The sequence below is a fragment of the Gymnoscopelus braueri genome (genome assembly GCF_963280865.1).
Source record: "Gymnoscopelus braueri genome assembly, chromosome: 12".
Classification (NCBI taxonomy): Eukaryota; Metazoa; Chordata; class Actinopteri; order Myctophiformes; family Myctophidae; genus Gymnoscopelus; species Gymnoscopelus braueri.
In genome coordinates, this window is record NC_137614.1 from 13,195,764 (window position 1) to 13,220,803 (window position 25,040).

At 42.6% G+C, this 25,040-nt stretch overlaps 2 protein-coding genes across 2 annotated transcripts; both read left to right on the forward strand.

The window, feature by feature from the left end:
* Window positions 1-666: 666 nt before the first annotated feature.
* wnt10b (wingless-type MMTV integration site family, member 10b) lies at window positions 667-4,392 on the forward strand. The gene is made up of 4 exons (XM_080444483.1): window positions 667-793; window positions 1,584-1,846; window positions 2,325-2,776; window positions 3,122-4,392. The coding sequence occupies exons 1-4, from the start codon at window positions 720-722 to the stop codon at window positions 3,623-3,625; spliced, it is 1,293 nt and encodes a 430-aa protein (XP_080300609.1). The 5' UTR covers window positions 667-719; the 3' UTR covers window positions 3,626-4,392.
* A 6,386-nt stretch (window positions 4,393-10,778) lies between these two features.
* arf3a (ADP-ribosylation factor 3a) lies at window positions 10,779-15,821 on the forward strand. Its single transcript, XM_080444856.1, has 5 exons — window positions 10,779-10,838; window positions 12,846-13,038; window positions 13,803-13,913; window positions 14,445-14,569; window positions 15,552-15,821. Exons 2-5 carry the CDS (start codon window positions 12,891-12,893, stop codon window positions 15,711-15,713), a joined length of 546 nt encoding a protein of 181 aa, XP_080300982.1. The 5' UTR covers window positions 10,779-10,838; window positions 12,846-12,890; the 3' UTR covers window positions 15,714-15,821.
* The last annotated feature ends 9,219 nt before the right edge of the window (window positions 15,822-25,040 follow it).

Sequence of the window (25,040 nt, forward strand, 5' to 3'; positions counted from 1 at the left end):
AGCATTGTTGGAGGGTCTGCGCCTGCCTGCTGCTGCTGCTGCCTGCCTCCCCTCCCTGTCCTGTCCCAGTACAGTGGAACCAGCAGTCATCCATCCCCTCCCCCCAAAACTAACTCAACCCTTTATGGATAATTCGTCTTCTTTATGAGAACTTCTATTTCTTTTCTTTTTTTCTTCACCTCCCCCAAAAAAAGGGGGAGACGTATTATAGGCTTAAATGTGTAACGTATCCGCCGGCAGTCATGGAAAAGAGAGAATATAATTTTCATTGTTCCATAATTGGAGATGTTCCTACTATATTATTAGTGTCCAGTTATTCTCAGGATTGTCCAGAACTATATCTTGAGACTTTGATTGACGCTCCTAGTCGGTGGAACTGATGCCCTGCGCGTAAAGGTCTGGATTAAAGCGGCATTTTACGCTCGGATGGATAGCCATAACATCGTGGTCAACTGTTGATCCTTTTTTTTTCATATTGGGCAATATTTTACAAACAACCGCCTGTAGAGGCATCTCCCCTCCCCTCTTTCTCTCCCCCCCCCCTCCCCCTTAACACTCGCCCCGAAATATTCTTGTTCCCCTGTCTTCAAGTCTTTCGGTCGTTTGGAGGCGCATCGATAAAAACCCCCTTGCACTCTTCTCTCTTCAATTCTTTGCGGGAACAGGATTACAATACCAGTTGTTTTAATGTCACGTCGGGAAAGAGGCTGCTTACCGACATGGAGCTATCATACAAACTCCGTTGGGACCAATTCCTGATCTTGGCAACGGCACTTATGTCACCTGCATTAACGTAAGTGCACTGGAGAGCAGCCAGGAGAGTTGATGTTATATTATACAGGCTACATGTGCTTTCAGACTGCTTGGCAGAAACTGCATTCAAAGTTGAGGGAGGTTATGGGTAGGCTATATAGCTTTTTCGAGGTTATTCTTATTTAGATAGTCATAAATGAACTTGAACAACTCCTGTAGAGAAAGTCTTCGACTTTTAAAGCTTTGTTTGGTCTAATGTTATAACAGTGACATCAGTGTTCCAGACATGATTATAAAAAATATCAGACATTGAAGATTTTTAAATATTCATATGGTATACAATATGGACCCAAGATTGTTTGTTGCTGGTTTATAAGTGACAGTGGGACTTTTATTTAGAACATTCAGAGATGGGTTGTCCAGTTTGGTATTAAATTCAACCCTTTGACCATAGTGGGGACATTTCACAAAGTCTGATAGTTGTCTATATATAAATACCAGTTAAAATCAAGAATATTTTACCACCTAATACTTTCTTGGTGGCTTATGTGCTCTTGACTAGCTGTAATGAAGTGTGTGTGTGTGTGTGTGTGTGTGTGTGTGTGTGTGTGTGTGTGTGTGTGTGTGTGTGTGTGTGTGTGTGTGTGTGAGTGAGTGTGCGCACGTGTGCGTGTGTCTGTCTGTCTGTCTGTCTGTCTGTCTGTCTGTCTGTCTGTCTGTCTGTCTGTCTGTCTGTCTGTCTGTCTGTCTGTCTGTCTGTCTGTCTGTCTGTCTCTCTCTCTCGCTCTCTCTCTCGCTCTCTCTCTCTCTCCCCCTCTCTCTCTCTGCAGGGTGCTGTGTAATGACATCCTTGGCCTGAAGGTGGCAGGAGATCCAGTGCTGACCCCTAACTCTGTGTGCTTGCGGCTGGCAGGCCTCACTAAGCGTCAGATGCGCCTGTGTGTTCGCAGCCCAGATGTGACGGCCTCCGCTCTGCAGGGCATCCAGGTGGCCATTCACGAGTGCCAGCACCAGCTCCGGGACCAGCGCTGGAACTGCTCTTCACTGGAGGGCCATGGCAAACTGCCCCACCACAGTGCCATCCTCAATAGGGGTGAGAGGAGTTGGCCTGCCAGTGATTCAATGGGTCTATATATAGGGGCATATGAGAGGGAAGTATGGGGAGGCATGGTGGACGATATTCTCCCCTTCGACATTACGAGAGGATCACTAACTGAAGCACGTACGATTAGTGCAACTGAGCAACACCTATCCACAATAAGAATCAGAATCATCTTTATTGTCACATCACAAGTAGTCTCTGTGGTTTTTGCTTACATTTTAGTTATCACTGTCCACTACAACATCATTAAGCACATGAACTATTCTGGGCTGAACATCCTGCGAAAATTGCGTTTGACCGCTGTGAGCTCGTAGATCGGCTATTTTCGGAGAAGAGATTTGGTGTGTAGAGGGAAATATTGGCGGACCTATAGGGGTAAAGCTAAGTATATAGGGTTTAAGTGGTTAACGATCTTTTGACACATTGTTGGAGCGGGGGAACAAAGCCATCTTTCTCTCTCTGCTGCCAGGTTTTCGCGAGAGTGCCTTCTCCTTGTCCCTGTTGGCGGCGGGTGTGGCACACTCTGTGGCTGCAGCCTGCAGCATGGGCAAGCTGCGGGGGTGTGGCTGCGAGGCCAAGCGTCGCCTTGACGATGACAAGATCCGGCTGAAGCTCACCCAGCTGCAGCTGCAGACCCTCCAGAGGGGCGGGGTGAGCATGGGCAAGGCGGGGTCACTGCCCTCCGAGTTAAGCTCCCGCCACGGCGAGCTGCCCGCCAGCCTGCGCTCTGCCCACCCCGCCACCCTGCTGAAGCCGCTGCCGGACGAGCTGACCTCCATGCAGGAGACCTGGGAGTGGGGCGGCTGCAGTCACGACGCCCGCTTCGGGGAGCGCTTCTCCCGGGACTGGCTGGACTTGCGGGGTTCCCCGAGGGATATCCACGCTCGCATGAGAATACATAATAACCGGGTGGGCCGACAGGTGAGTGATCCTGTCATCCTTCCGCAGTATGCGCCATTGTGTTGTTGTTAGCCCTCCGTTTAACGACTGATGCCCTATATATCTCATCATACAACAAATAGTGAAAATAACGGATCTACAAGCTCACGGTGTGTCACAATGCGATGCGTTGTGAGCTTGTCATTTTTTGAGGTTTTTCTATTTGGAGATTTTTTTAAATATTTTCCCCTACACTGACGTACCCAAAATAAGGACCCCAGGTTGAGTGGTGAAGTTGTCATACGTGATCACAACTCATATTGTACATGATCACACCTGTCACTGAGAAGGCCTAATCCTCGTCCTATTTTTTCTTCCTATACACAGATAGTCACAGACAACATGAAGAAGAAGTGCAAATGCCACGGCACATCAGGGAGTTGTCAGTTCAAAACCTGCTGGCACGTGTCCCCTGAGTTCCGACTGGTGGGCTCCCTGCTCCGGGACAAGTTCCTGGCAGCCATCTTCGTCAACTCCCAGAACAAGAACAATGGCGTTTTCAACCCTCGAACGAGGAACGGGGCGGCGAACGGAGGCACGGGGGGCCCGTACGGGGGCCGCCGGCGAAGCATGTCCCGGGAGCTTGTGTACTTCGAGAAGTCTCCGGACTTCTGCGAGCGCGAGCCGTCCCTCGACTCCTTGGGCACACAGGGACGGATCTGCAACAAGACCAGCCAGAGCATGGACAGCTGCAGCTCGCTGTGTTGTGGCCGTGGCCACAACATCCTGAAACAGACACGCAGCGAGCGCTGCCACTGCCGCTTCCACTGGTGCTGCTACGTGCTGTGTGAGGAGTGTCGTGCGACCGAGTGGGTCAACGTGTGCAAGTAGTAGATGCCTTGGCCGTATACCCATGCAGGACTCAAGATGGCGAGCCTAATCCTTTTATTCTCCCGAAAACACGCACGCACAGCCACGCACCCTCTGAGTTCGGGGTGTTTGTTTTTCCCCCTTGTGTAAGTCTCCCAGAGAATCTGTTTATCCCCTCTGTCCTTTTATTTTTTTTGTTCTCGTTCTGTCATCTGGGATCTATTTTCTCTTTGTAGCCGTTGTTATTCTCAAAATGCCAAGTCAGAGATTGAGGAGGAGGTGACTCATGTCATTTGTCTTGCCTCTGCCTGTTTAGACGCTGCCTTCTCAGCCATGAAAATGCCCTGGACCCCATATTCCTTGAACAGCAGCACAGATTGCATTTCTATTTAAAGTCCTTTGTGTACTTATCCATCTCTTTGTACAGTACTTGTGTATTTTAATATGTATATATATATTTTTGTAAATGTGTTATCATTAATATTAATATTATTATTATGGCCTTGGGGGGGTGCCATGTGGGTACAGTTTATGAGAGGAACATTTGAGGCCCAAATGTGGCTTGGAAACCAGTGCCACGAGTCAACAAATACTCGACGTCACAGCGGCTGTGAAAAGCAGACATTTTGCCATGTTCTCCCAAGACAGTTATGCTGTGTGTGGATATTTTGCATCTCTGCCTCAGTAAACAAGAAATGGGATTCAACCTGTTTCTTACCTTGGATTCAATGGAGAACAAAATATTTTTTTCCTTCTTCCTGAAGATCCACTTTCTTTGATGGTTTTATTTCAAGGGTAGCCAAAGCCACAAGACTGTGATCGTCTTAATTAAAGCCAATGTTAAACAATAAATAACTAGTGATGAGCAAAACTGATACATGTTTGATGGGTGATCAATGATGAACTCTCTGGGATGCTATAATTTCTCGTTGGGAGTTCATTTAGATTCATGCCGTAGAACAGTCATAAAGTCACAATGGTCTCTGTTTTCGGAGTATGATTTTAATGAAAAGCTATGGTTATGGTTATGATTATGATTTTGAGTATTATTATTATTATCATTATCAATATGTCAAGACCATGCTTCTGTTTGTTATCACTTGTGAGATTTCTCTTTCCTGTGAGAGCGAAGTCTCCTTGCGCCTATACATTTTAAATACAGTATATACCACATGTACACACTACACAGTAAAATTCTCAGTAACTCTGAGTGTAAACAAGTACCCACAGGACCAGCTTTACACTCTCAGATTTAGATTAACACTGAGTATTTTACTGGGTCATATAAGTCAAAGTGAGAGGTGGACCTGCTTTGCTCTTGAGGTGATGCTGAGGTGTGTGTGTGTGTGTGTGTGTGTGTGTGTGTGTGTGTGTGTGTGTGTGTGTGTGTGTGTGTGTGTGTGTGTGTGTGTGTGTGTGTGTGTGTGTGTGTGTGTGTGCGTGCGTGTGCATGTGCGTGCGAGCGACGAGCGTACATACCGTACGTGCGTGCATGTATGTGTATGTGTGTGTGTATGTGTGTGTGTGTGTGTGTGTGTGTGCGTGCGTGCGTGCGTGCGTGCGTGCGTGCGTGCGTGCGTGCGTGCGTGCGTGCGTGCGTGCGTGCGTGCGTGCGTGCGTGCGTGCGTGCGTGCGTGCGTGCGTGCGTGCGTGCGTGCGTGCGTGTGTGTGTGTGTGTGTGAGAGAGAGAGAGAGACAGAATGTGTGTTGAATGATACATGGGGAGGGGATACACTCTCCGGACCACAGATGCACAAGGTGGGACTCTTTTATGGCCACTTCATGCCGAGAGAAGGACTTTTTATGGCAACAGGATATTGTTTCCTGAAAGTATGACTTTTATTACTGGAGAGAGAAGCATCACGAAACAGAAGGAAAGAGTGGAGGTGACTAATACACCAGCTCTGAGAACGTAAAGATGGACCCAAAGATGGGTTATAAGTTAACACTGAGGATTTTATACTGTGCAGCCTTTACAGTGTAATTCTCAACCTTTTTCATTTCAAGGACCCCCAGTTTGATACACATTATAGGCCACGGTGGACCCCCATTTGATACGATTCTAATCCCTGTGACACTAGCTCTCGGAGATGCAGACGCTTAATGGTCTATTTCAGGGGTCTTCAACGTTTTTCAGCCAAAGGACCCCCTATCTGAGAGAGAGATGAAGCTGGGACCCCCACTATATATTGCATAAAGTTTGGTGGAGATTAAACCTTTTCATAGATGTTGGATTCATTTTAATGTGTGTTTTCAGACATTTAACCACTTAAACCGTCGATACTTAGTAAACTTCACTCTGTACTTAGTCTGCTCTATTCTCCGATCTCTTTGCTGAAAATAGCTGATTGTGAGCTTGTAGATCGTCTATTTTCGGCTAAAGTTGTCCTTAGAATAGGGACGCCAGGGTTCAAGTGGTTAATGTAAAACACAATTATCCTATCACACAAAGATTTGACCCCTGTCATAACTCTGAGGACCCCCTAGGGATAACGGACCCCCTGTTGAACACCCAAGGTCTATTTGGTTACTAATTATCAATGGTAGCTGGGGACGCCCCAGGAACAGCCCCAAGGACGCAGCACCCCATGTTGAGAACCGTCCACTGCTCCATGGTTCTCAACCTTTTCTGGATCAGGACCCACTTGTAAATTTCAAAAGCGTCCGCGGCCCACCCATCTGACCCGGCTGCCGTGTTAAGTGGTCAGATGGGTGGGCCGTGTGCATTTTCAGAGTGTGTTTATTTTAATGATCAATCGATTGATTGTGTTTCTCATTTATTGGTATCACTATGAAAACAAAAATATTCAAGGTTTTAACGCATTCAATCCGGGAACGCATCTGTGTCACTCTAGATTTCTTTGGCTATTCAAAAACAGCAGATATACAAGCTCATAGTGCGGCATCGAGTGCCAGGCTATGAGCCAGAAAAAGCCAGAAAAAGAAATCGTGAAATGGTGGAATTCTTTGAATATACATTTTTAACTCAAATCTTTGCTTCGTTTGAGAACCACTGATATTATAGCAGCGATAACGTTAGGATTTAGAAGGCATTTTGTAGAATTCCCAGAAGCAAAGATTTGAGTCAAAAAATGTTTGCTTTCAAAATATATTCAAAGATTTGCACACATTTTCACAATTTTTCAAAACAAAATAGCAGATGTACAAGCTCGCATAGCCAAAAACATTTAAAATGACACAGATGCGTACCTGCATTGAATGGGTTAAGAAAGAAATACCATGGTATTTTATGTTATATTATCATTACAATTGTAGTGTTTTGACAGTTATTTGGGGCCCCACATGCAACATCCCACAAGTGGGCCCCCGGCCCGCAGGTTGAGAACCACAGCTCTATGGGGATCATAATCGGTCCAAAGGTCACGGCTGAGGGAGACAGTCAGTGAATCATGTGTTGCATGCTGTCTGTCTGTCTGTCTGTCTGTCTGTCTGTCTGTCTGTCTGTCTGTCTGTCTGTCTGTCTGTCTGTCTGTCTGTCTGTCTGTCTGTCTGTCTGTCTGTCTGTCTGTCTGTCTGTCTGTCTGTCTGTCTGTCTGTCTGTCTCTGCAGCTGGGGAGATAGACAAACATGCACACACACACACATGCATGTACTGTACGCTTTGCATTTGCAAACCATGACACCGTGACATAATGCATGTACTACCCATGCACGGGCACAGTTAAAAAAAACATGCATGTATGTATACATACAGTAAAGTACACAGATGGACGTTCACACCAACACACATTTTGTGCGCTCAGACAATGCGCTTCATGATTTACACCCTCATCCAGAGCATAGTGCAGATTTAGCAAAATGCTAATCTCAACGCCTGACAGCGTTATTTACAATGGGAGCATTCCTAGACACGTGCACATAGTTTGGAGGACACACACACACACACACACACAAATCTTAGAGCACTCGTTCTCAATGTGGGGTCCGGGGAACCCCAGGGGTCCTTGAATGGGTTCCAGGGGGTCCCTATAGCTGATTGATAGTTAGTGTACAAATTAACAATGAGGATTTTAATGCATATCACACTGGGGGTCAAAAAGGTTAAGAACCAGTGTCTTTAGATGATCAAAACTGATCAATGCTCCGTCTGTGGTAGACGGTAGGGTTGTTTCAATATAGCTAAAATAGCAGATTGCATTGCGATGAGACCCGTTGTGAGCTTGCAGATCGTCTATTTTCATGCAAAACTGTTGTACGGCAAGGTATAAAATAAGGCTTAAGTATTTAATCAGACTAATCATTATAGTTGATTATTTATAGAAAATAATAACTTTTTCCACGTTGACTTGTGTGTGTATATATATATATATATATATATATATATATATATATATATATATATATATATATATATATATATAATATATGTGTGCTTATCAATTACTCAATTAATCAAAAACGTTATCGAACCGCTATAGGAAGATAATCTGTGAAGATCTGGTAAGATTTCCCTTCACTCTTGAAGAATGGTTGTGGCCAATGACTCAATGTAATGCCCTTGTATCTCTCTCTCTCTCTTTCTCGTATTTAGCTAGGGATGAAAGGGAGCGGGAGACGGACTGGTATGGAATGATAAGGGAGTGGATTTCTGGTTTGCATTTCTTCATTCCTTTATCATTTCACCCTGGAGCTGCATCGAAAGAGAATTTCCTGTCACCATCTCTCCCATGTGTGAGACAGAGAGGCTGGTGGACGACCCGGGATCACTTTCTCTCCCTCTCCCCCTCCTCCTCTGTCTCTCTCCCTCTTTCTTTTCCCACTCCCTCCCTCCCTCCCTCCCTCCCTCCCTCTCTCCATCGCTGCAGACACTGACACATGCATAGCAACACATTGACTGCTCCCCCCCCCCAGTAATGACAACCAGACTGGGTCAAAATTAAAGAGAGAGAGAGAGAGAGAGAGAGAGAGAGAGAGAGAGAGGAAGGAGAGAGAGAGAGAGAGAGAGAGAGGATGGAGAGAGAGAGAGTGGGGGGAGAGAGAGAGGAAGTTAGAAGAGATAAATGTTCCATGCACACTTTGATTGACAGTATGATTATATGTATAAAGTGAGGTGATTTAGTGTGTTTAGCTGGAAGTAAAGAAAGAGGGATAGATCCGTACTGTACTGTACCGTACTGTACAGTATAGTAGTCTACATACCATAGAGATGCACATGTAGAGAACAAACAGGGGGAAGGAGATGGGGCGGGGTGGGGCGAGGGTGGGGGGGTTGAATAAAGTATACTCTGTATAAATACATGGCCCAAAACATCTGCTTCTCGACTCCCCTTTTTCATTTTTGATGTGGGACGACGACGAGAGAGAGAAGGAGAGCTGGAGAGAGAAAACACAAGGAGCTGCAGCTACCCAGAACATCAAAGGCCCCTGCCCTCAACGCACAGGCCCTCATTAGTTCAGCTAGCAGAACCAACCAGACTTGTGATTGTGTTTGCTGGGGTGCACGTTGGCAGACACTTCAGAGGGAAAGCCTCTCCTTTAAGTCATAACTCCCCACCCCACCTCTCCGCAGCAGCACACCCCGTATACCCGCTGTAACCCCCCTGTAACCCTCCCGAGCTCCCCAGTGCACACAAACAGCGGCAAACGTCTCCGCCATCCCGCTCCTCCACCCCGTAATCTGGTGTGCAGCTGCAAACATCTGTTCCCCTCTTTATTCCCTCGGCCTCCACCGCCGAATTGATAAACACATCTATCACGGGACCACTGACTGACAAGTGAGAGAGAGGGAGACAAACGCCATGGATTCACTGTCTCATTACCTATGGATGAGAGGGGGCCCTTGCGTGGAGCGCCACATCATCCAACAACACTGCCTTGTGTTTCTGATGGCTGCTGAATATTGAATAAAACATGATTTATTAAATATACACACTGCTGAGCATTTAGTTGAATGGTGTTTCTTTAGGGCAGCAACTATAACCGATTATTGTCTTTGCCATTATTCTATCGATTACTTTACGTTTGATTAATCGAACAATCGAGCAGCAAGTTCATTTTTGGTGTCAAATATGTCAGCGTATCGATTAACCACTTAAGCGTTATTTTACACTTAGCCAGACGACGGTGTCGTGCAAAGAAATAGTTAAAAATAGCAGATTTACACGTCACATTATGACATATTGTGAGCTTGTAGATCGGCTATTTTAACATTTTTTTAATTTTCTTTTTTAAAGCTTTTCACCTATGTTGACATGCCCAAATGGGGATTATCAATTGATATTTTTTTAAATTATCGATTATTTTTATAATCAATTAAATTGATTAACTGTTGCACTCCAAGTAAAAGTAATTGTTTTTAGGAAATATCCCTAAAACAGCAATAGGTTAAAGCATGCACTATGTAACTTTCCTCTTCTACTCCGGATTTGCTTGCTCAGGGGATACATTTGTGTTCCTGTGTCAGTGTGTCTAGGTGAGACATGACCTTTGACACTATCTAAATGTCTCAGTTATATTGTACTGCCATACATACTCAACCATACAGATTGGACAAAATTACATTTTATTCATTTAAAAAAAGTTACATAGCCTAGTGCCACTTTAATATGAGTGTGGATGTGAGAAAAAAACTTTTGCTGTACCATTTTGAGTTTCATATTTCAGCTAAATCAAATTATGGACTATGGTAGTTGCTTTTTATTGGATTGATTGAGTTTGGTTACATCCTATTCATCCTTTACACACAAAGGGCTGCTGTCAGGAAGTATCACTTGGCATCCTGTTACAGTCACAGAGTTACTTATTCATTAGGATGATTCCTAGTTAATTATTCAGATATGCTTGCCTCCAGACACTTGATTACATCTCCTATATATTTTGTTATTACTAGAAACTGAGACTAAAAAGTTCAATAATATCAGGCCATAGCCAGCCCTAGCCTACCTTCTATCTGTCAGAAGAGTGTTTGTCGGATTGCAACACAGGAAGGCATATTTAATCCTGTATTATTTATTATATAACACTTTACAAAAGCAGTTATGTCACCAGTTTTTAGTATTGATGATGACAATACTTTGAATAGATAGAATCCAAATGTAACTACCTAAGCTCAGTCTCTTGCACTGTTGACTTTTAATCAAGGGTAGCCAAAGTGAGAGGTATTCCCAACTACCGCGAGAATGAGCAGTTGCCAAGCAAGCCAACAGCTCATCGCGAGACTATCATCCCACCAGCAGCCTTTGCCTGAATCCAGCTGATAGTAACCGTTTGACGGGTGAGTTTGAATGACATCCAAATTGTAAAAAATTACGAAAAATGTGCGCGTGTATTAAAGAACATCGTGGCGTATCGTGGTACTTTTGCATACGGACGAGACTGTGATAATCGTTGTCAATCGACGACATAATAAGACCTTCGGTTTTTCCTGTCGTGACTGAGGATTACTGTAACCGTTACGTTTAAATTTATCCGGCTCGCGTTGCAGACGAGAAAATCAGCATAAGATATGCATGTGCAATTAATTTATGCCGTTTTGTGATTCCTGTTTCTGCGTATTAAAATGTGTTATTATGCTATAATATTTCATAGTAGCATCAATATCTCCTCTTGCCTTGCCTTATGGCAGATGTAACGTTGGTTACATGACTGTGTGGCCACTGCAGCTGTATTGGCTACACTGTAGCTATAGCATCTGTACAGCATGCATCTGGCTGGAATGCTGCTGTAGCCTATATATGCATGCGTTTTCAACAACGAGCGCGTAACGTGTGCTGAGATATTCCATTAACTAAGTATTAAGGGTTCCTAGAAGATGTGAGTCTGTATGCCATTGCCAAGGAGACCCGCCCCCCCCCCCCCTTCCTCACACCGGTTGGCACCGGTTGGTATTTATAATTAGCTAATAGCCTACTATATGTAGCCACCAGTTAAAGGCAGGTTCCCAAAAAGTAACAGAACAGTGGCGTTTCCAAGCCTCTTACTGAGGCTTCAGGCTCATATTTATATGAGCCTGCCCTGAATACAAGACAATATATGCTATGATGCCACTGACCTCAATACCTGGATGTCAAACTACATAGCCCTAAATGTGTGGATAGTCACACTGACTTTTAAAGATTGTAGTAAGATGATTCAAACACCACCAACCAGTGGTGGAAAAAGTACTCAAATGTTTGACTTGAGTAAAAGTATCAATACTGCAAAGTAGAAGTACTCTGCTACAAGTAAAAGTACTTGAGTAAAAGTACAAAAGTATTGGTATCAAAATGTACTCAAAGTACCAAAAGTTAAAGTAAAAACTAAAATGTTTGAAAATAGTAGATCTACAAGCTCACAACGTGTCGCGATTGTGAGCTTTTATATCGGCTATTTTCAAATAGCTTAGGTAAAATAGGGCTAAAGTGGTTAATGTATGTTTTATAACGTAATATTTTATATCGGCAAAGTAACTAGTAACTAAAGTTTAGACAATTGAAAATACTCCAGTGAAGTAAAAGTACCGCAAAATTGTACTTTAGTACAGTACTTGAGTAAATATACTTAGTTACTTTACACCACTGCCACCAACCATTATAAAAGCAAGTTACTCTACAGTCCAGTGGTTCTCAAAGTGGGGTCCGGGGACCCCCAGCCGGGGGTCCTTGAGGGGGTTCCAGGGGGTCCCCAGCAAAATTAATTAATACAGCATCAAAATCAGTTTAACCACTTCACCCTATATACAGTACATTGGCTATTTGAAAATAGCAGATCTACAAGCTTGTAGATTTGTTATTTTCCAAATAAATCTTGAAAAAATTTGAAACATTCTGAATATTTGCTAAACATTTTAACAACACAAATCTATTATGGGAGTCACTAGCTCAAGCTGGCACAACATATTTTCAGATGGGGGTCTGTGGCCATAATACATCTTAATTTGGGGGTCCTGGACAAGAACAAGTTTGAAAACCACTGCTCTAAACATCACATAAAAGCCAAGCCACGTACTAAGAGATTCAATATGGCAGCTAGGTTTCCCCCAGTGGGCTGTCAATGTGTAATGCAACAGTCTCTCAGTCAGGTCAGCTGCATGGCGAGGTGCGAAGTGTGGTTTATTGCTGTTCCGCTGAGGTGGCTTGGAGCTGTGTGTAACGAGGTGTTAAATGTTAGGGAGTCTCTTCTGAAGAACTATACATGTCTCACTGCATGTTTTCGTGGGTTTTACTGTGAAAACGCGGCACACAGTTTGTTTTGGCGGCTTGGTATGAAAACCATCCTGTCTGTGTACTTGTTCTTGTGACAGCTCTGTTGCAGCGCGGTTCCGTTGTGGATCGAGGCCCCAGCCATCATGGGAAACATCTTTAGCAACCTGTTGAAGAGCCTATTAGGGAAGAAGGAGATGAGGATTCTGATGGTGGGCTTGGACGCTGCGGGGAAGACCACCATCCTCTACAAACTGAAGCTGGGCGAGATCGTCACCACCATCCCTACAATCGGTGCGTGTGGAAAGAATCTAGAAAGACTTCTGACAGCAATCATCATTAGCAGCCGCCATTCATTGATTCTGCGGCTTGTGTTTCGAAGCAAGGTTACCAACTGACAGAAAGCTGTACAAAACACTATTATGATTATACAGTGGTGGAAAGTAACTAAGTACATTTACTTAAGTACTGTACTTAAGTACAATTTTGTGGTATTTTTACTTTAGTGGAATATTTCCAATATTCAATACTTTTACCTCTGTTCCACTACATCTCTGAAGAAAATATTGTACTTTTACACAATTATTTGAAAACTTTATAGTTACTTGTTACTTTGTAGATGTTGATTATAATGACAAAATATAGGCCTACATTAACCACTTCAGCACTATATACATTTTGGCCGTTTGAAAATAGCAGATGCTCAAGCTCACAATGCGTCGCATCTGCGACGCATTGTGAGCTTGAAGATCAGCTATTTTCAAATGATTTTCTTGCATTTTATGCATTTGAAAACTTGTGAAATGGGACATTCTGCATAATGAGTACTTTTGGTACTTTTGGTACTTTAAGTACATTTTGATACCAATACTTTTGAATTCCGTACTTTTACTTGTAACAGAGTATTTCTACATTGCAGTATTGATACTTTTACTTAAGTAAAACATGTGAGTACTTTTTCCACCACTGCGATTATATAATTTACAACTCATAGAAATGTGGAAACATACCACATGTAACCTGCGTGTTTTGTGTGCAATGTCGATTTGCATTTCCAGGTTTCAACGTCGAGACAGTGGAGTACAAGAACATCAGCTTCACAGTGTGGGATGTGGGTGGTCAGGACAAGATCCGCCCTCTTTGGAGACACTATTTTCAGAACACCCAAGGTGAGGCAAGAACTGACCTCTTTGCTGATATAGTCGTAGGCTGGGGTTAACAAGGCTACTACTGCGATTCATTCATCTGTAACATAGAATCACCCCTAGCGCCCAAGGGCAAGCATTACTAAAGCCTGATTTATACTTTGCTACGCATTGGTGTCCCGTCATGATGTATCACAACGTGATACATCATGACGTGCCCTGAGCTTGTAGATCGGCATTTTTTTGCATGTGACACCATCGTACGCCTACGTTTAAATCAGGCTTAATAGTCGAGAAGAGTACGCAAGCGTACAGTGTCAGACTGTTTCAAATTATTCCTTCTCAGCCATGGTGAAAGACTTGACAATGAATAAATGCAGCTTAGCAATATGTTATTTATAACGATATGAAGTCAGCATATTGTTAAAATGTGGGATGTATCTAATTACTGTCACTTTCATTCTGACACAGTAGAACTTGATGTTTGTATCGGTTAGCTCCTTGGACGGGCACAGCCACGAGATTCATTGAGACCATGTGTGTCCCCTCCCTCAGGTCTGATCTTCGTGGTGGACAGTAATGACCGCGAGCGGGTGAACGAAGCTCGAGAAGAACTCATGAGGATGCTGGCTGAGGATGAGTTGCGAGACGCCGTTCTCCTCGTCTTTGCCAACAAACAAGTAGGCTCCTTCACATTCTCCTCTCTTACGCAATAAAATCCTCAGTGTTGAAGCTGCAATCCGTGAAATTTATATCCTTCCCGGGATTAGAACCCAGGTTTCCCCACACAAGGAGACGAAATGTCTACCTGTGAGCTAAGAGCTAAGAACGCCTGCTTGGGCAGGTGATATATTGCACTTTGAACTTCAGGCAGTACCATTTTTCAATGAGTAGTCTTCCTACCCAAATACAGGGTCTACATCTACAGGGTTTACAGATAATGGTGCGAATTTTTTTTAATATCCAGTAAGCAGCAGTTCTGTGGGTGAAAATGCCTTGTTGATGCCAGAGATCAGAGGATAATGGGTTGAGCTGACGGAAAGGCACCAGTAACTCAAATAACCACTTGTTACAACCGAGGTACGCAGAGGAGCACAACATGTCCAAACATTAGGCAGAAGCAGAGCACCACACCTGGTGCCACTCTATCAGCTAAGAAGTGAACAGGAAAGGCAGGCGATTCACGCAGGCTTACCAAAACGTTGATGAGTCTCGATTTCTGCTGCGACATTTGGAAGGTATTGTCCGAATTTGGCATCTACAACATGAAATAATGGATCCATCCTGCCTTGTATCAACAGTTCAGGCCATGCTAAAAAAAAGTCAAGTCACCTTTTTTTCTTCCCCATTCTGATGCTCGGTTTGAACTGCAGCAGATCACCTTGAGCATGTGTGCATGCCTAAATGCATTGAGTTGCTGCCATGTGATTAGATGCCATGACGACACATTTAGGTTAGCACACTCCATATTTGGGGCGTAGCTGCATCGGGAACTCCTTATATGGTTATGGCTGAGTCAAAGTGACATGAGCGTGATGACGTGGTCCCCTGCCCGCCGGCCGGTCGGTCCTCCCATTAGCCACTTTTATTATAGGATATACTGTGTATACGAACTGCAACCCTTTCCTTAACCACTGACTGTGTCAATATCATCTTGTGTAGGACCTGCCCAATGCCATGAATGCGGCAGAGCTCACGGACAAGCTTGGCCTGCACTCGCTGCGTCACCGCAACTGGTATATTCAGGCCACCTGTGCCACCAGTGGAGATGGTCTCTACGAGGGTCTTGATTGGCTAGCCAATCAGCTGAAGAACAAAAAGTGAAGGGTCCAATCAGAAGAGAGATACGAAGAACCTTGGGTAACAGCTCCAGGTAGTGGTAATAGTTAATCCATTGTGTTGACATGGGCAGGTAGCATGGGAGGTTTCCGAAGGGGGGGATTTTCAATGACCCCTCTCCCTCTCAACTCCTGTTTTCTTACCTTATTTAAATGAAATCGATTTGTTTGAAACTACAGTGACTTTTTATTGCGAACGCGGAAGGAGGCGCGGCAAAGCCGCGCCTCCGCCCAAGTGCAGCTTACTATGAAACCGTGCTCGGGTTGTGTGTGTGTGTGTGTGTGTCTGCGTCTCTGTGTGCGTGCACTGCCTGTGTGCAGCCGCCAGAGTGCGCCAGAGTGCAGGAATGTAGACAATGCTCTGATTAAAATGCACAACAGCCTGCAAAACACACACACACACACACACACACACACACACACACACACACACAGACGATGTCAATGTTCTCTCCCCATCACGGTGAAATAACACGGATTACAAGTCCGTAAATACACAATATTTTCGAGCTGCGTTCGCTTCCAGCGTTCGCGCGTCTTACTTGTTATTTAGAAACCAATTATCAAAAGATTGGCCTAAATGAATCACATACTGAAGTAAATGCATAAGAATTGACATAATGTTAAGGGCATAACACTATTTCCACTCTCTATGACCTTTTGATTTACTGAGAAGTGGCAAATGTAGACAGGGTGGCAGTGCAATTTTGTGTACCTGAATTTTCTCTCAGACACTTTTAGAAGAATGTTTTGATTTCCGTACAACACATCGTCACATTGTGTAAAGAATAAAATAGTATACTACTGATCAATTGATGCTATTCATTTTCAATCCACACAGAAGCTTCCACGTTATTATCAAAATGATCATTTTGTTTTATTTTATTTATTACGAGGATTATTTTACGAAAGTCAAGAAAACACTGACCTTCTGGATTGTATTCAGTAACTTTGACTATATTTTGCTTATTTATATATTCACATTTATTTATTTCCTTTTCTTTAAGAATAATCATTTTTAAACCATAATATAATTCATCCCCCACTGATGCAATATAAGTTAGTTAGTGAGAAGTGAAACTCCACTACCTCCATATACAGTACCCATACTCCCCAGTCTGCATGGAGGGTGACATCCCAATATTGGCTCCGCTTGGAACTACTCCCACAGGCCGTTGCTGTAAATAACATGTCAAATGTGTTCTTGGTCAGACAGCTTGCCTGGATAAATTAGGGGTTCAAACGTGTTATGCTGTCAGTGATGTGTGGTACAGTAGTTAAGTAACGTGTAGGTGATAGAACAGGCATAAAGTACCAGTACCGAGGGACTGCAGTGGAGCATGTGATTTTCGATATTAGAGAGCTTATACGCAGTAAAAATCCTCAGTGTTCATTTAAAGCTGCAATCCGTTTTATTAACATTTATGTCCTGCCCGCTATACGAACCCGGGTCTCCTGTGCGAACACTGAAATCTCTACTGCTGAGCCAAGACACAGAGAGCCTGTTTGTGCAAGGGGGAGATATTACGCTTTGAGATTCATGCAATACCTCTTATGCCAGTAGTGGTCCTACCCGACCACTGGTTCTAAATGTCTTAATGGAAGAGACCACCACCTCCAACCACTGCAGTAGTTGTGTTAGTTATATTGTATTAAAGGGATACTTCACTTTCGGGCCGGGGACACATTTAAAAAAAATATTAAAAATAAATGAAAAAAGTTATGGAAAATTCATGGCCCCCTCACACATTAGTAGGACACTGCGTGTCGTGAGGGGGCCATGAATTTTCCATAACTTTTTTCCATAACTTCATTTATTTTTAATATTTTTTTTAAATGTGTCCCCGGCCCGAAAGTGAAGTATCCCTTTAACATACTCTACCATACATATTGGGTAGAACAATGTTTTATTCGTTAAAAAGGTTATGGATTTCAGCTTTGACACTGATGATTTGACTGTGTATGATTTCTAAGGGTTATCTAGCTGGCTTGTGCTGATGGCTACACTGCATTTGACTAAAGCCTAATTTATACTCTGAAGATCAGATATTTTACACAATGAGTAAAAATTAGGCTTAATGCACATTGCTAGTCATCTTAAGTAGCTCATCTTTAATTGGCTTGACATTGCAAGTTTCTTGTGTTATCTCTGCCCTATGTTTGCCAGATTGCATAATTAACATTTTAGGAATATTATTGCTGTACTATATGCACTGTATGTGTGTCTTGTATTTTGAATTGTTATTTATTTATTTTGCACCATAAGGCAAGCGCCAATTGAATTCATGGCTTTAATTAATTTAATCTAATTGGCTCTGTTGGTGTCATGTTGAGAGTTTCACAAATAACCATTAATAAAAAACTAAACTAGGGAGAAAGGATGATAGTAATATTGCATCATAAGGCATGTGAATACTGTAACAGATCTCTAATAAAAGTCAATTATAATAGCCTGTATCCTCAGACTATTTCTTAGTTTACATTGCCGCTGCTGGATGGGACAATGCTGATAAATGTTATGGACTTAGTGTAAAGTTTACCTAACAACAACCTTCTAATATGCAAGAGCATGCTTTTCTATGTGAACGCAACTGTATGTTTATGTACTGTTAACAAGTAAAAGACCACAGTAGTAAACAGAAATTGTTATTGATAAACCTGTAGATATTGGGGTCAGTCTATTTGACAAATATGTATAGTTGGCATTGGCAACAGCTTGTGCGTGTGATGTGCCCTTTAATAAGTTCAGTTAAGTTTTGATGTGAAAATTGTTTTTGTGGCCTTATATTGCCGGCAGTCTATGTCTCTTTGATTTAAAAAAAATGTGTATGTAAATATACACTTATGATATATAACAACAAAGTACTGACAGTATGGTTGTTGCAAAATAGAACTTATATTCATGAATAACAAGACTACATGACATTCCAATTGATTGTGTGTAAAAAAAAAAGAAAGAAAAGGCTTTAAATTAAACTGGATGGGTTAATTTAGTAGATTATTATAAAGAGGTAAATATGAATTATTCCTGGCACTGCACTGACTAATCAATAAAAAGACCAATCAATAAATCGATCGCCTCGGACATCCTTCCTTCTGATCACTGTAGTCCACTGGTTCCACTTGTCGGGGAGGGGGGGGGTTCAAATATGATTATTTTTGGGGGGTCCCCAGATCAAATAGGATTATTTTGGGTGGTTGTGGCCTGAAAAGGTTGAGATTGAGAACCACTGCTGTAGTCCACTGGTTCTCTACTGTATGTGGGGTCCAGGGACTGCCAGGGGTCCTTGATGGGGTTCCAGGGGGTCCCCAGCTAAATGATTGATAGCTAAGAACAAAACGGGTCTGTAACTCTGAGAAGTGTACAAATGGAGCCAAATGGTTAGGGTCCATTTGGCTCCATTAGTACACTCTCAGAGTTAAATTAACACAGAGGATTTACAGTGCAGCTTGAGGTCCCACAGTCCCAGAGATCCTGTCAAATGGGGGTCTGTGTGGCCTAATGCGTATCAAACTGGGGTTCCTTGAAATGAAAAAGGTAGATTCATCACAGTCGTGTAATATTAATCAATATCCTGCATGTGAGAGACATGTTTTGCATTCATTTTAATTCAGATCCGCTGCCCCTATAGATTTGATTGGAAAATGTGAATAATTGACATCCTCTGAAATGAACTGAACTCAGATCACACACTGATGATTGTTTTTAGAGTGCCAGTCAAAACGCTATTCCAGATTTATGTCACATATAGTGAGCTTATTATTGAAAATGCAATGACCTTACATGGATAGGTTAGGCCCGGGACAGGTGAAACATATTTAAAACCTGCCATAAGCATGCTGTGTGATACAACAGGAATATGACCTTTCCTTTTGGCCTATTACTAAACCCTTAATAACACTTTGTTGTACGACGACCCACGTCACACCTCACTGGTTTTTAAGTGAAACAACGGCGCGCGGCCAGTGCGGTTGTACGACTACAGTAAAATTCCTAGTGGTAATGCGTCCATTTGTAAGAGAGTGCAAAATATAACCAGATGGGACCCGGTAACATTTGTACTCTCCCAGGGTTAAATGAACACTCGCTTCAGTTTTCCCATCGAGGGGAACGTTGGGCACAGTCCAGATAGTTACCCCGCAGAATTGCTTGCGCTTCACAGGGAGGCATGTTGGCTCGAGTTTCGGACTCAGCCAATCAGAGATCCGTGCGAGGGGAGAGTGCCGCTGTGTCTCCAGGGGTGTGACAGCAGTATGTGGGTCAGAGCCGGCTCCCTGGGCCCGCCGGCCCCCGGGGCCCCCTGCAGGACGGTCACAATAGCGGCCCCAGGGCGGGTGCCATAGCTGGGATTCCCTGGCGTAACCGGGACGCCCCCCTCCCCCTCGCCCGGGGCACAGACACACTGGCAGCGGCTCCACAATCAATTCATCAATCTGCTGAAGGGAGTGGCAACCGCAAAAGGCCACGGCGCTCGCCCCCACACCTCGCCTTGGACAACACAGCCTGCCTGCCTGGGCCACCGGGGCTGACTGACACCAAGGCTGAACCCTGGATCAGGCCATTCCTAAAGGAACCCGGGAGTCAACTGTGGTCATTAGTATTAGATGGAGACGTGACACCATGAGATTATGCACGGTAAACTCCTCCGTGATCATTTGACTCAGACAGTGCACAAATGTCACCAAATGAACCTTGGACACTCGGTGAGCTACAAACAGATTAATTCATATGGAGGATTTTACTGTGTAAGTAACGTATGCCCTTGAGGTAATTTAATAACTAGAGAAACTCAAATTTGTCTGTTTCCAGTTTTTGCCATCATAAAAATCAAAAGATGATGCATGTTGTGTACGCGCTTAAGTCTGTGAAAGATTATTCCCCAATTACATGTGATGATAACTCTCATTGTTCAAGTCCAAGTACTTGAAGTTGAACTGATGGTCATTTTCATCATAATAATTCTGGTTATCCTGATAATTATCAAACTCTAAACGATTACTTTCCCCAAACAATAACCTCACAGGGCTGAGGGCTCGGATATGAACAAGTATCAATCCTAAAGCTGTGTCTCCCTCTACTGGTCAGCTATATAACCAGTGAGTGGCAGTATCGTTCTTTGTTGACTACTCCATTATCTGTCCCATCTTATTGTCCCAATCATTTTCTTCCTCAGCTGCTTGGGACAGCCTGCAGAAGGAACCTACTAGTTACTCTTGATGAATTTAAACTTATTGTAAAGTTATTGTAATGTTATCAGAGTCTATTGGTAACTGTAATTATTTTTAATCAGCGTTTTGGTATTTGTCTCCTATTTTGCACTCTTCAGCATGTTTATTTGGATTCTCATATTTATCTGAGTATTTTTATATTTCTACCAAATATCTTCACCGAAGCAGATCTACAAGCTCACAACGCCTGGCATTGCGATATGTTGTGAGCTTGTAGATCTGTTATTTTTAGCAGCGCCAGCCACTCTACATTTGACCATGTGTGTGTCAGAGCGCACACACGATCTACAATGTGAGTAAAAAAATATTAAAAGTAAATAGTACAAATATTTAAAAGTAAATACCTTGAGTAAAAATACTTAAAGTACTTACATTGAGTAAAAATACTTACAAGTTGATAAGAGTAAAAATACTTTTAGTAAAAATACAAGGTAGGGTAAGTGATTTGCAATTATTCAAATAATTGCAAAATGGGTCTATGTTCTGATAGTGCTCGTTACTATAGAGTCCATATAAGGAGTCTCCATGTGTCTCCAGCTCTTTATAAAACAGAAAATTCATTTTCGTTTGTTTCAGTTTAATATCCAATTTTATCCAATCAGGATAGAGAACTCAATCAGGATATAGATTAAACAAGTGAAATTGGAAGTGATGACACAAAAAAAAAATTAGCAGGCAAAATTTTAACAGGAACACAATAAAAATGAAGCTTAAAAATGGGTACTTTCTCCTGATTGGCTGAGATTTTGACACCTACCAGAAAATGTATTTTAAAGAGCTGGAGAGACGGGGAGACTCCTGTTACTGAACAAACACTATAGCAATACTATCAGAATATAGAGCTTTAACCTTTTAACAAAATTGTTTTAACCCAAAAATATCACTTACCCTACCTTTAAACGTAGTTAAAATGAGTACAAATAATTAAACAGTTAAGAGTAAAAATAAAAATACTAAAAGTTGATAAAGAGTATAAATACTCTTTTAGTACCGCCTCAATACCAGCACCCACACATCAAATAGAGTAGTACTAGTACCGTCTGAATGCCAGCGCCCACACATCAAATAGATTTGTACCGACTGAATGACAGCACACACTCAAACAGAGTAGGCACCGCTTACTCACACTGGGTGTGATTTTTACCAAATGTTTGAATGTTCACCATGGCTAGGGTTCATATGGTTACATTTTGCAGAAGTTGGTAAAATAAAGATCAGTGGTTTGATTATGAATATTGAATTATATTTTATTGGACAACAAGCATATGCATAAATCAAATGATTGCAAATTTTTAGTCAAAGGATGACAAACAAGCCCAAAGGCTTATTTCTATTGTGGTCCTATTTGATGTTGTGACAAGGGGAGAAACATTCAGTTTAAAATCAGGACCATGATGTGGTGTGCGGGTGTCTGTGGTGTTTCCAGGTTCTGGCATTTACCTACAATTTGTAGGAAGATATAAACATTTATTACAGTAGATAAGGTTTTCAAAAACCATTGCAAACAAGTTGGGCTCGCCCCCTAGTGGTCTGTTTGCAATGATTCCAATATTGGTATATATATATATATATATATATATATTTTCAAACTTGCATATTGGGGAACCTGATCTAGAGGTATTCATGTATTATAATGTCCCTGATACAAACATCAGGGTGGCGTAGTCATACAAATTGGTTAAACATAGATCCCTTGCTCGACACCAGGTTACATATATATTAGTGATGTGCGGGTCGGGTTTTCTCATGACCCGCCCCAACCCGCGACGGAACGCGACCCGCCTCAACCCGCCCCGCGAACCCATATATAAATCTATGGCTCAACCCGCCCCGCGACCCGCGGTGGGAATATATATATATTTTATATAGCGCTCTTTTAAGTACCCAAAGTCCCTTTAAATGTCTACAGTAGCACAACATTGTCATGGGCTGAATAAACAAGCATGTTGGTCAAAATAGGTTTTTTTTTTTTTTTTTCGTGGAGAGCGGCTGACCCGCTCACCCTCAGCCCGCATAATTGCCTCTGAAATCCTGACTCGACCCACCCGCGCCGCGGGTTGACCCGCGGGTCCCGCGGGTTACGGGTCGACCCGCTCATCACTAATATATATATATAACCTGGTGTCGAGCAAGGGATCTATGTTTAACCAATTTGTATGACTACGCCACCCTGATGATGTTTGTATCAGGGACATAATACATGAATACCTCTAGATCAGGTTCCCCAATATGCAAGTTTGTTAATGAGACTGAGACATGAATTCCCCAAACATTTGGAAGTTTATTTAAGTTTAGCACAGAACATTTCAGTTTCAGTACATGCGTTTAATAAAGGACTATTTAAAATATCAACATCAGTGTAATACAATCCAATCATAAAACCACAATATACTATAATATATAACAAATGTTGCCCTCCCAAGTAACCAACACAAATAATTACTCACAAAAAGGACAAAGGAGCTACATCCGGGTTCAAAGCGGGCAGGCAGGCAACGGTCAACCATATGCAGGGGGAACTAAGCTAAGCTAACCTTCACCCAGACTGATGACTAAGACTAAACACGCACACAGTAAACTTAAACACACGGCGAGCAGGAAGAAACAGCGCGACACCGTGCAACGAGGTGCTCGCATTCACAGCAAACCTTAAGGTCGTGGGCTATGGTGATCCTAGGTGAACCCCTGCAGCCGGTCGGCTATACCCCCCTGGCTCTCGTTGACCCCGGATAGCAGCACGCCAGTCACTGTGTTTGGGGGAGAAACAGACAAAAATATATATTAATAGCTCAATAAAAACAAACGATAAAACTCAGATTAAACTAAACAAAACAAAACAGCAGTGGTGATAACTAAAGAAGTGGAAACAGTTAGTACACTATACAAACATCAGATAAATAAATAAACATAAAGTTTGTTTAAAGTTAGTTTGTATACCTTAGATTGTCATTGTTCTTTCCCATTATCACCCTCAGCACATGTACTTGTCACGTCGGGACTAGAGTACCATCACTTCAACCTGGGCAGCAACAAAACAAATGATTAAAACTGCTTCTGAACATTGGTTTAAAGATCAAAAACACACATGCTGCGTGTTACTCACCGAGACAAGGAAAACAAACAAATAAGACCCCAGTCGCAAGACCTGCAGCCCTCAACCACCAAGCAGACTGTTGTTTGGTGGACTGCAGGGCCTTTAAATACTCAACCTGATTGGCAATGAGGAAGTGCCAATGCAGAAGTCCTACGGTGGCCCCTGAGGCTCAATGCTGACTGGCTACATATATATATATATATTCGGAAAAAATAAAAACGATCTACAAGCTCACAACAAAACACATTTGTGACGTGAGGGCTAATTCAAGAAGGTGAACAGAAGGGCCCCATGGGATTTTCTGGGCCCCAACACTCTCATTGTGGGCATGAGATCTATTTAGCCACTGCCTTTTCAACTTATTGTAGATGCATTATTATGAAAAATGTGTATTGCACATCAAACAATAATAAAAACATGATTTATGATTAACCTACTGATGATTGCACTTTTTGATTGCACAATTTCAGTTCCTTAGTTTATTTGTTTTTCTCAGTTCTCTGTCTGCTGGAAATGTCTAGTCAAATGATTTGTGGTTTGTCCGCAAGTGTCTCTCCAAGTTCTTTTTCTTCACCATCATGGTGCAGTTGTTGCTGATGTGACAAATACAAGTAGAATACTGATGACATCTCTATCTAGGTCCATGTATGGTATACAATTATACTGTATAGCTGAGATTTCAGTTCCTTATTTAATTTTCTCAGTTCTCTGTCTGCTGGAAAAGTCTTGTCAAATGATTTGTGGTTTGTCAGAATGTGTCTTTCCAAGTTTATTTTCTTCACTATCACTGCATAGTTGTTGCAATTCTTTTCCTCATCAAAACAAATTTGTTGTATACTATGTCCTTTGTCTCATGACATGTCTTGCCTCGCGTGGCCAGATCACTGCGTATACATTTTTTCTCGCACTGGCAGATTCGTCTGGTTTTCAGGCTAACACACCTGCACCATTGATATGATGCCCGGGCCATTCCTGTGTTAATTCACACTG

What these genes read in the sequence shown, in the direction of transcription:
- wnt10b (XM_080444483.1), top strand. Translation starts at nt 720, where the DNA reads ATGGAGCTATCATACAAACTCCGTTGGGACCAATTCCTGATCTTGGCA. An exon ending in CAGTGCCATCCTCAATAGGG is followed by an intron (nt 1,847 to 2,324) that starts GTGAGAGGAGTT and finishes CTCTGCTGCCAG; the next exon opens with GTTTTCGCGAGAGTGCCTTC. An exon ending in ATAACCGGGTGGGCCGACAG is followed by an intron (nt 2,777 to 3,121) that starts GTGAGTGATCCT and finishes TCCTATACACAG; the next exon opens with ATAGTCACAGACAACATGAA.
- arf3a (XM_080444856.1), top strand. Translation starts at nt 12,891, where the DNA reads ATGGGAAACATCTTTAGCAACCTGTTGAAGAGCCTATTAGGGAAGAAG. An exon ending in CACCACCATCCCTACAATCG is followed by an intron (nt 13,039 to 13,802) that starts GTGCGTGTGGAA and finishes TTGCATTTCCAG; the next exon opens with GTTTCAACGTCGAGACAGTG. An exon ending in TCGTCTTTGCCAACAAACAA is followed by an intron (nt 14,570 to 15,551) that starts GTAGGCTCCTTC and finishes CATCTTGTGTAG; the next exon opens with GACCTGCCCAATGCCATGAA.